Raw genomic sequence first — 11608 nt, 5'->3', positions numbered from 1 at the left:
CACAATTACCTGGCAATAGCCAGGTATGCTCCACCCAGTTACCTGACACTATAAAGTGGGCTGCTTGTCCCCTTCTCTCTCTCTCTCTCTCTCTCTCTCTCTCTCTCTCTCTCTCTCTCTCTCTCTCTCTCTTTCTCTCTCTCTCTCTCTGCCCCTACCACCCTCTTAACTCCCATCCCCTGCCCTGGACCATATCCCCCAACTCTCTTCATCTTTTTTCTAACAATCCCTGTCCAGCAACGACAGACAGATTTTTTTTCAGGCCTCAGTTCCCAGGAACTTCTGGTAAACACTAAGAAGAACCTGGAAATTATCACTGAGCTCCTTTTGATGGATGAAGGACTGAATTTCCAAAGAACTTTTGGGCTCTGAGGAAGATATATGATTTGTTCCTGTTTTGCAGAGTCCAGCTTAGGGATAAAGTAAGACTCATATATTTAGGAAGGAAAGAAAGACACATGTGCTCAGTGCCTTGCTCGGCCATTATCAGAGCAGCTTCCTCCTCCAGTAGATGGAAACACAGAGACCCACAGCCAGACAGTGTGCAGAGTGAGGGACCTTGGAGCACTTGGTTCTAAACAGGGAACTCTGGGGAAGAAAAGACAGAAAGATTGTAAGAGCCAGTAGGGATGAAGGACACCAAGGGAACAGTGCCTTCCAGACACAACAGCACTGATGTTCACATGAACTCACCAAGACCCTGGAGCACACTCTGACCCTGCACAGGCCTGAGCCAAAGGGGTCCCAGGAGAGGAGAAGGTGGACATAATCCCCCCACCCCTAAACCAGGAGCTTTTTCCAATTGACAACCACTTGTGAAGGAAAAACTAGTTTTCCCCGATGAAGTCTCACTAGGTAGACAAACCACGCTGAAGAGTAGTATAGTAGCTTCACGCCCTGCCATAGGCCAACACAAAATGAGCTCACTGGGATTTTAGGATGTCTGTCATGTAGTGTTCTGCTTGGACACTTTTTCCTTAACCTTCCTGGTCTCTTTCTTGTATATCATGGTTTCTGGTCTTATGGGGTTTCAATGTGAGTGTGTGTGTGTGTGTGTGTGTGTGTGTGTGTACCTTTCGTGCTTTGTCTTTGGGTGTTTAGTTTGTTGTTTTCTTTTTCTCTGTGTTGTTATTTTGTTTTGTTTTATTGACCTGTTTGTTTTCTAACAAGAGAAAGAAGTGGGGAAGAACGGGGAGGCAATGAGGGAGGAAAAATTGATGAATATATTGAATAGAAAAAAATCTATTTTCAATTTTTAAAAGACTCATTAAATTTAAAAAGCAAAGAAACCCTTTCTTTAGTACATCAGACTTCTTCTCAGAACAACATGGTGTGTAGATCTTTTTTTTTATTTTGAGCAAGTTTTAATCTCAGGACCTCCATTTTACCACCTGTTAGTGAAAAGAAAAAGAAAAAAATAAACAAGCATACAAGCGGTGCGGGAGCTGTACGGTGGCTGTCCCTGCAGTCTCAGCATGTGCTCGGTGGCTATCCCCGCAGTCTCAGCATGTGGAAGGAGGTGAAGGAGGAGGATCAGGTGTTCACCGTTATCCTTGGCTATGGAGTAAGCTTGAGAACAGCCTGGGTTGCATGAGAGTTGTCTCAAAAATAAAGGCAAAGAAATAGACATTAGAAGACTCATTTGAACAACTCAATCTCCTTGTTCTTCAAGCATCAAAGGAGCCATTCCTCCATGTTAAATCTAATGTATGTGTGTGTGTGTGTGTGTGTGTGTGTGTGTGTGTGTGTGTGAATGCATGCCACGTGTGTGCAGGCATCCACAGAGCCGGATCCCCTGGAAATGGTGTTACAAGCAGTTGAGTCAACCAACATAGGCACTGGGGATCAAATTCAGGTCTTCTGCAAGAATAGCCCTTAACTACTGAGCCATCTAACCTACCCCCTGTGTTAATAATCTTAAAGACTACATTGTTTCTCCCAGGCAGCTAATCATCATGTGAAATGGGTACAATTATCTCCCTATTGTTCACCAGATCCTTACTCGGGCACAGCCCTTAAATATGCCAACACCAAGTGAGGCTGACACAGGCAGCTAAGAAGAGCTGGCCAGGATAATGTCTGCTGAGAAACAGCTCCTTCATTCAACTGCCCAGATATTGAGAAATAGGGTCTCATGGGACACTCCAAGAAACGTCAAGAGCAGGAAGGAACACATGGCCAGAAGCCACTGACCAACCTGGCGCAGGTTGAGTTTGTCATCCCACCTCGATCGATCTTATTTTCCTCTTTTATAAAGTCTACATTTGAGGCTCATGGTTTTCAATTCAAGTTTTGTGCACCTCTTGGAAGAAAGTGTTCTTCACACAGTCATTACCATGAATAGATCCAGAAGGGACAAAAATGCTGACTGTGACCTTGAGAGACCAGCCAAGAGTGCCAGAATACAGCCAAGGGTATGGAGTTTTGGCAAGTAGCCCAGGCTTGCCCCATTCGGGACAGCATGCCCTACGTAAAAGAGAAGGTTGCTCTTCAGCCTGCATTTGCTGCCAGGACAGAACTTGCCATTTTTAAAGAAAGAAAAATGACATCTGTGTGTTTTATATGTCTGCTGACAATATACTTTTCGTAAGACACTCTATGTCAGATGTGCTGGCAAACATAATCCCAGCACTTAGGAGGCAGAAGTAGGCAGAGTGCTTCAAGTTTGAATCTAGCCTGGTCTATGAAGAGAATTTCAAACCAGTCATGGCTATAAAGTCAATCCCTATCTCAAAAAAAAAAAAAAATCTATGTACCAAATAAAATACATCTGTGGTCAGACTTAGAGTTTATAGCACCCAATACAAAGGATGCTGTTATAAAAGCTTATTCTTATAATTCAGCATCTCAGATAGACTAGTCATTGATTACTTTTTCAATTTAGGACATTGTGTAAGCAGAGACTGGCACCTGGACAAAGTGCAGAGACTGGGACTTTGGAGCACTCGGTGCTAAGTGGGTGCATCCATCAAAGCCACTCTGCAGGAGAGAAAGAAGGGTAGGAAGAGCCAGAGGGGATGGTGGACCAGGGAAACAGTGTCTTCCAGACACAACGGGGGGAGGGGGGACTATGAACTGACTGATGGTACACACAAGGCCGGCACAGGTGCAAGGGGTCCCAGCACTGAGAAGGGACATGGGCTCACACTCCTAAGCCAGAAGCAATCTGCACTTGATATCTTCTGGCTGAGAAAAAGTTTGTTTGTGCCCATGAAGTGCCCGTGGGTATGTTAACCACACTCCGGGCCAGGCCCCTTGCCCAGGAGTAAGGCCAACACATAACATCTCAGTGGTATTTTTTTTTGTAGACTTTCTGTCTTTTTTTGTCTCATTTTGCTTTGCTTGGGCATTTTTGTGTCTTATAGGTCTTTCACCTTTTTATTTTGATTTCCATTTTGTGTGGAAGGGGTATTTCTTTCTTCCTTGTTTGTTTTATAAAGAGATCTTTAAAAAAAAAAAACATAAAGTTGAATAAGTAGGGAGGATCTGGGAGAAACTCAGGGAGGGAAAACATGATCAAAGTATATAAAAAATTTTCAATATAAAAAATTTAAGACGCAGTGTGAAGCATATGTAGCAGATGTGCAGTTCAGTCTCCAGGTGGGTCCCCCAACAACTGGGGTGAGGGCTGTCTCTAAAGCTGTGGCCTGACTGTGTGCAGTTCAGTCTCCAGGTGGGTCCCCCAACAACTGGGGTGGGGGCTGTCTCTAAAGCTGTGGCCTGACTGTGTGCAGCTCAGTCTCCAGGTGGGTCCCCCAGCAACTGGGGTGGGGGCTGTCTCTAAAGCTGTGGCCTGACTGTGTGCAGCTCAGTCTCCAGGTGGGTCCCCCAGCAACTGGGGTGGGGGCTGTCTCTAAAGCTGTGGCCTGACTGTGTGCAGCTCAGTCTCCAGGTGGGTCCCCCAACAACTGGGGTGGGGGCTGTCTCTAAAGCTGTGGCCTGACTGTGTGCAGCTCAGTCTCCAGGTGGGTCCCCCAACAACTGGAGTGGAGGCTCTCCCTAAAGCTGTAGACTGACTGTGATATCTGTTCCCCAACAGGGCTACCTTGTCTGGCTTCAATGGGAGAAGATGTACTAATCTGACTGAGACTTGATAGGACAGGCTGGGTAGATACCCAGAGTGGTCCCACTTTCTCAGAGAAAAAGGAGAGAGGGATGGAGGGGCTTTGTGAGGGGAGCAGCATTTGGGATATAAATAAATAAATAAATTTTAATAATAATAATAATAATAATAATAAAGATACAGTGTGGAGACTTTTATGGCGATTTTGGGCAAAACTGGAAAAGCACCTTAGGTTCATGCCCTACTGACTCACCCTGAAGAGCTGCGCTTCCCCTTCAGCCCAAGACTAACATCCATGGGCCTCTCCTGGGGCTTCTCTATAGTTCCAAGCTTTGCCCCTCAGAAAATACTAGAGCAAAAGTAAGTAAGAGCAGTTATTCCAAACCTCCTACATCATCCTCTCCCTACTGTAAAAGTGACAGGTAACACCCAAGATAAGCCTGGCCCAGCACAAAGCATGCGAGATAAGAAAGAACCACAGACAGGACAATAACAGCAGCTCAGCTTACTGCCTCTGGATCCAGGCCCCAGTCAGGCCGCAGGACCTGAGGTCACTAGTGAGTCTGAGGCAAGTGAATGTGTGCAGGTTGATCCACTTCTTGGTCCAAACCAGCTTGCTTGCTGGCTGCTAGGCAAAACAGGAGACCTTTAGTGGCTACATGTCTGATTTGACCAGTTATAGTTTGGAGAAAGAAAACATTCTCAGCTCTTCTACCAAGCACGTTTATTCTTAAAGTGAGAGCGTCATAAGGGACAACGTAGATATTTACAGCAGAGAACTTATGGATGCTAGCCAAACGTCAGATACCATCGCAGGGGAGATATCCCGATAGTGTTTTTCCAGCATGGCAGATCACATATGTTAAAATTCACCGCACGTCCCCAGCACACCTCAAAGGACATGCCCACTGATAACAGCACTCATCCCAGGACACCTGTCCTCGAGATCCCACAAAGTGGACTTATGCACACACAAAAACTGTTCACATTCAAAGTCATCCACCTCCACATTTTAAAGAAGCATTTTGACTAGGAACTGAAACAGCAAGACAAGAGTAGGCATGAGATAGTCCGATACTTCCACGTGCAAGGCCCTGGATTCTTGCACTGGGACTCTGGTGTCAGTCCCCACTTCAAACATCACATCGAAAAAAGTGTGGCAGAAAGATGAGTCACCTTCAATATGAAGGACGTGAGTTGTGCATGCTGGTAGCACTCCTGGTAATTTCAGGAGAACACCAGCGAAGAGGCCTTCAAATAAGGGCCCCCTCCCCCAAAATCGTGAGTTCCTAGATGGCCATTCAGGTAACCGGTTTAAACAGCTAGTGTTCTGGTTTAGCCGAGGCACTGAAAGAGCGCTCCTTGACATGATGTGTAGTCCCTGCACGCTGCTAGTCATTAGTGACAACATGTCAGATGTTAGGCTGCGTTCTGTAGCCAGAACCCAAGAACGATGCCTTCATCACAAAGCCACTTGTCCGATTAAGAGTGCTAAGCCGGATTTGCTTCAGCGATCTTCAAAACATGGTTTCTGGTAGACCGTGTCTGGACAGAAAGGATTCACTTAAGATCTCTCGGTATCGTTTCCTCCGGACAGGGACTCTACAGCCCAAGCTAGCCTCCAACTTTCTGCATGCCAAAGATGACCTTGGATCTCTAATCCTCCTGCCTCTGCCCACCTTCACTATAACATGCTGGGATTGAAGGTGTGTGCCGCCACCCCAGCTGTACAGTGCTAGGCCTGGAACCCAGGTCTTCACACACGCTAGGCAAGCACACTGCCAACTAGCCCTCACGACCTCAATTCCTCGGACCCACAGTTCACCTTCCCCCAGTGCCATCCAACACCCTTTTATTTTTCTATGCACAAATACATAGAACAGATTTCTTTTACCCATCTCTGAGCTACTTCCTCAGGAGAAGCCGGCAGAACCCATTCTGAAACACAGGTTAGCCTTGTGTTTTCCCACCAATGGGAAATCCATCTAACCATTGCTCCTCCTCACTGGAGTCTAAGAGCCTTAGAATAAACACTTCACACTCTTCACACCCTTCCCACAGCATTCCATCACCGCCAACTGTCTTCAAACCTTTCCTTGCTTAAAGTGAAAGCTAGTGAACTCAGAGGGAAGTGGAAAAATGCACCCCTAAAAAGGGTGTCGCCTCTATAAAATCAGTGCCCAGGCTGTCCTTGATCCTTCAGAACAAAGCTGGTGGCATCACCCTCATAGGCCCCAACACTACATTCTCAAGTGGCTACAGTTTCTATAGCCAGGCCCCAACAGCTCATACCTAAATCTATTGATAGAAAGTAAGACTTCCTAATATTGAGCAATACAGACCTAGAATTGCATGAGGATCAGACAAAGCCAATCTATAGACTGCCTAGCTCATCGATAGGAGGCCAAGCTCATCGATAGGAGGCCAAGCTCTCCACTCTCCCCCAGCTCTGCCACTCTGGGAAGAGGCCACTAGCAAGCCTCGGACTGCCAAAGACTGTGGGTTCTGACTCAGTCTTAGGGGGCCCCTGTTGAAATGCACAGTCTTTGGGTGCCCCCCGAGTCTGCACTCCGTCGGGTTTCCATTGTACGTGGACAATTCTGTAATTCTGAGCCTCGTTGTTGTCCCAGAAAACCCTCCCATTAGCGTGGTAAGAAATGCAGAACTCAATTTTCTCCTCCATTGGGATGACAGGGGGCAAGTCTATGGCAAAGGAGAAGGTGTCAGTATCTGAGCTGCTGTAAACGTTCTTCATGTATACACAGTCCACGTCTGTGTAGGTTTTCCAGGTGTCGAAGGTGATGCGGACCTGAACCTTCTTCTCAAAGCTCATATTCTTCACTTTGACTGTCCCGGTCACTGTCCGATCCTGCAAAGAGCAGTTCTCGAGGCAGACAAAGTTCTTCTGGAAACGGTCCCGGAAACTTAAGTAGTCGCTCGAAGGCTGGGGGAAATCGAAAACCAGGTTTTTTTCCTCGTGAAGTTTTAAGCTGGAGGAGATGTCGTTAAGGTCCAAGAGATCAAACTGCAGGTCCCACGCAGGTTCTTCTGGAAGGTCAGAGAAGACATGGATAGCAGTGAGGGACAGCCCCTTGGAGTCAGCAAACACGACCCGCTTCTTGGCTTGGTTGTGTGGGCTCTTCCATTCGTTCTGGGATTTGGCTTCCTGCTTGACAGTGAGACACGGCTTCAAAGGTTTCAATTTATTCACAAAATTTCTTCGTTGAAAACCATTGTAAGGACCCAGGAAAGTCTTCAGAGGTGGTGAGTGGGCCAAGCAAATCCTCATGGCCATGTCCACTGGCATGACAGAACTTGTCAAAGGTCGTGGGTCCAGCACATGGATCATTCTGGAATGGAAAAGAAAGAGCGGTAGTCACCACAGTCTGGAGCAGTCTTCCCCTGGTCCCAAATGCACACACTAGTTACTCCAGGGCAGGGAGGTGCTATCAAACGAAGAAAAGGAGAGCACTTGGGGTCATTAGCTCTGCAGTCTAGCTCTGTGCTTGGCAGGCTCCTGGACCCATGTGCAAACTGCCTGAGACACTCAGAGAGGGTTCGGTTTCCCCATCTGAGAAACAAGAGGGCTCGATCTGATCATGTCTGACCCAGCTCTTGGGATTAGGTACTCTGTTCTGGGCCAGTGATTCTTAAATCTGTCAGATCAACAAGACCTAAGGAGTTTCTTTCCCTTAGGGGAAAAAAAAAGTCAGATTCCTAGGACTTGGAAGTGCAACAGTGGAGCTTCGTGGCACAGATCCAGCGAGGTAAATATGGTCGCAAAGCCTCCCCCAAAGAGCCCAGTGGCCAGTTTCCTCCACAGCCACAGTCCCAGACAAAGCCTCTCGCTCCCTCTGGCTGCTGCTCCTTATTTTGGCTCTTGAATCGGTTTTGCTTCTCGGGAGAAGTAATCCACTTGGAAAGAGATAAAATGAAGCGATTTTTTAAAATGTCCTATTGGCCCTAGAGTGACAGGCGGTGACACTTTTTGAAGGAAAGAAGGGCTTTTCCATTTTACCACAGTCATCCTCATTTTTCACAAATATCCGACTGCGACACCAGCCAATAAACTCAGACTAAAGGCAAAGATTTAAACAATCTACATTTCATGTAGAAAGATGCCTGTGGCGACTGTCAGTGGAATGGCTGGCTGCTGAAGTAGCAGGCTTGCTCATTCTGTCCAGTAACGACCACTTTGCTATAGCTCCGCCTTGGAGCCTGTGATTTACGTTATATATGCAAAATAAAGTGTGGTTTTAAAAACTGACAACCTGAAATTGAACTGCCTTAAAATACACTGTAGATATATGAATTTATAAATACTGAGAAACCACAGGGGAAGACAGTAAGATGTTCATCATCTTTGCCTGATGGAATTACAGAATCTACTGGTTTGGGCTGCTATGGCGTTTCCTACTGTTGGGAAGCTGGTATTTACAGGCGGAAAGGCAACGACCATAGTTCACATCAAAGCGAGAGTCATCCACCAAGACTCTTTCTGGCCTTTCTTCCCTTGAACCACTGTCTACTTCCACACTTATGGAGTTAAGATTTTCCTCTCCAATTTCAGCCTCATGGGTCAAAGAAACAAATACAGTGGGTGCCAATTTGAAGTCTGGCTCTATTAATTATTAGTTCTTTAATAGTTCATATATGAGTATAGCATACACTGGTCATATATATAGTCTAGCTTGAAGAATTCTCTTCACACCAGTGTTGAAGCCCAGCACCCTGTAAATGATCATCATCACAAAGTACCCGGTAAAGAATGCACACAGAACTCACTTTAATAGCCCTAGGATTTTTCTGAGCGGATTACAAACTTCCAGCAACAAAAGCTTTAGGTCTATCTGTCTCACAACATTAACAGGTGGGTTTGGGAGGGAGAATTCTTGGACTAAGTCAGGACTGGAGGAGCAATGAAATTTCATGAGATGGTCTCGGGGGGCCTGGTAGCTTGAGCTGTTGTTAGCTTTTCATTGGTTGCGCTGCTGCTTTTCTTTTTCACTTCTGCATTCATAGAGAGTTTTAGTATTGGGCTGTTTCTCTGGAATTCTAAATTCCAGCCAAGAGTCAAGAATAATCGTTTATTCAAACTCTAAGACTGAATTTTCTATGACAAACCAGCATAAGGAAGTGGGAAAAAGAAATTCAAAATCCTCCCCTAAGTTTTGCCACAGGCTAAACTACCTCACCCACTTGTAAAGGTGCAAGCTAAGCTGCGCCAAAGTGCTTGGGTCTTTGAGCTGAAAGGAAACAGTCACTTCAGCGTGGAAATCCCTTCACTTCACTTCAGCGTGGAAAGGTAAAGCTGACTCACTAAAGCAAGTTTCTGCTTTGAGATGTAGATTCCCAAAACAGGAGCTAAAAAATACAAGTCAAATTCCACCCCTTCAAGGCCTGCGGGAGGATTCAACTCGGCCATCAACCTGGGAGTCTCCCATCTGCAGAGAAGACAAAACCACAGAAGTCCCCAAAATCCCCGCAGCTGCAGGTTCCCCTCCATTCGGGCGCAGAGTTGCACTGAGCCTACCTGGTGCAGCTCATTGGGCGGAGAGACAGCGGCGACCGCGACAATCTCACCCTGAGCAACTTCGCACCCAGCACCTAGCAGAGTCAGCGCCGCGGTCCAGCCCGCCGACTGACCGCAGGCAACCGGGGAGGCCCCTTATCCGAGCCCGATCACGTGAGCCGGTCCCTCGGACCAATCAGAGGCCGGATGCCCGGACCAACCGCTGTGCTGCTGTGGCACGAGCCCCTGTACCTGAAACGTGATCACCGCGGGGCTGGATGTGACCAGAGCGTGCTGGAAGGCGGCCGCAGTGTCCAGGAGCCCTGGGCCATGGGGACCCAGCCGTGTTCCCGGAACCTGGCGTGCAGCACGTAGCTCACGGCTCGCAGCTGGCCTTGCGCAGCTTATGCGAGCCTGGCGGGGTCTTCCATGGAAACGCGTGGGCCGGTGCAGAGTTGAGTCTGAGCTCAGAAAGTTGTGGCTCCACCCGGCGTCTGTGTTATTTGAAACGCTCGTGGTGCTCCTTGCTTTGTGTGTCCAAGCACCTCGGCCCAAGGAAAAAGAAGTTGGCTGGCTCTTCTTCCTTCACACATAAAGCCACATACCCAGTCACAGGTTAAGAAACCACGTGAGCCCTTGAAATAACGTGGACCTGTGTTCTCTTCCCTCTGAAGACAGAGGCAGCGGGCCAGTCTCTACAGCCTAGCGAGACTCTGCCTCTAAATAAGAAGACGGAAACTGTATGCTGACCTATTCGGTTTTCTCCTTGGAAGAACCGAACTCCTATGGGCCAACATGGAGTTATTGTCCTTGCTCACTGACACCAGACGCAGCAGAGAGCCCAGATCCCTAGAGAGTTCTGACATGTGTAGGCAGAGTTCACAGTCACAGTTCATTTCGTGACCTTCCCACCCAGCTGCTTTCGCTGAGATTTCCTTGTTTTCTTTTGGAGCTTCAAGGACCCTCTCCGCTGTACTATTCAAAACTATAAAGTTGAACGGGGTGTGGTGGTGCATGCCTTAAATGCCAACACTCTGGAGGCGGAGTCTGGCAGATCTCTGTGAGTTCTAAGTCAGCCTGGTCTACAAAGTGAGTTCCAGGGGTTACATCGAGAACTCCCGGGGATGGGGTTTGAAGGGGGCTACAAAATTAAATCTGTTAGTCAAATACAAACTATTTTCTTTTCTTGAGATTTTAATATAATTACATCATTTCCCCTTCCCTTTTCTTCCTCCAAACGTTCCTATGTACGTTCCTTGTTCTCTTTCAAATCCATGGCCTCTTTCCCCCCCATAATTTTTATTATATGTGTTATGTGTACAGATTATTTTTACAAAGTAAAACATTGCTCTGTCTTTGAACTGTCAAACACTACAATTGTTATAGTGGCGCAAAGAACAAGAAACCCGTACTGTGGGGCCGGAGACTTGGCTCAGAGGTTAGGAATGTCTTGCTGCTCTTTCCGAGAACCAGAGATCTGTTCCTAGCACCCATCTCAGGCGACCCACACACAGCCTGTAACTCCAGCCTCAGGGGTTCTCCGGCCCTCCTCTGGCTTCTGCAGGACCTGCACACACTTACACATACAAACCCAAAGACAGACACGAGTAAAACTAAAATATTTTTCTTTACTTTTTAAAATGTGTTTCATGCATATGAGTACACTATTACTGTCTTCAGACACACCAGAAGAGGGCATCAGATCCCAATTCAGATGGTTGTGAGTCACCGTGTGGTTGCTGGGATTGAACTCAGGACCTCTGGAAGAGCAGTCAGTGCTCTTAACCACTGAGCCATCCCTCCAGTCCCAATAAATATATATTTTTAAAGAAATGTCTACTGGATATCACTAAGAAAAATACTTGATAATTGGACTTTTAAATATTTATTTTTATTTTTATACATGTGAATATTTTTGCCCCTGTGTATGGATGCACACCACAGAGATCAGAGGTGGGCATCCGATACCCTGTCATTGATGTAAGCCACCACATGGGTTCTGGGAACCAAACCCTGGCCCTCTACAAAAGTAA

The 11608-nt window shown here is 46.9% G+C and overlaps 1 protein-coding gene across 1 annotated transcript; it reads right to left on the bottom strand.

The window, feature by feature from the left end:
• Window positions 1-4772: 4772 nt before the first annotated feature.
• On the bottom strand, window positions 4773-9752 carry PPP1R3C (protein phosphatase 1 regulatory subunit 3C). Its single transcript, XM_080911962.1, has 2 exons — window positions 9597-9752; window positions 4773-7413 (listed from the first exon to the last, which is right to left on the bottom strand). The coding sequence occupies exons 1-2, from the start codon at window positions 9608-9610 to the stop codon at window positions 6474-6476; spliced, it is 954 nt and encodes a 317-aa protein (XP_080768088.1). The 5' UTR covers window positions 9611-9752; the 3' UTR covers window positions 4773-6473.
• Between the last annotated feature and the right edge of the window lie 1856 nt (window positions 9753-11608).

The sequence above is a fragment of the Micromys minutus genome (genome assembly GCF_963924665.1).
Source record: "Micromys minutus genome assembly, chromosome: 2".
Taxonomy (NCBI): Eukaryota; Metazoa; Chordata; class Mammalia; order Rodentia; family Muridae; genus Micromys; species Micromys minutus.
The sequence above is the reverse complement of the archived record's forward strand: the minus strand, read 5'-3'. Positions and strand labels throughout refer to the sequence as shown.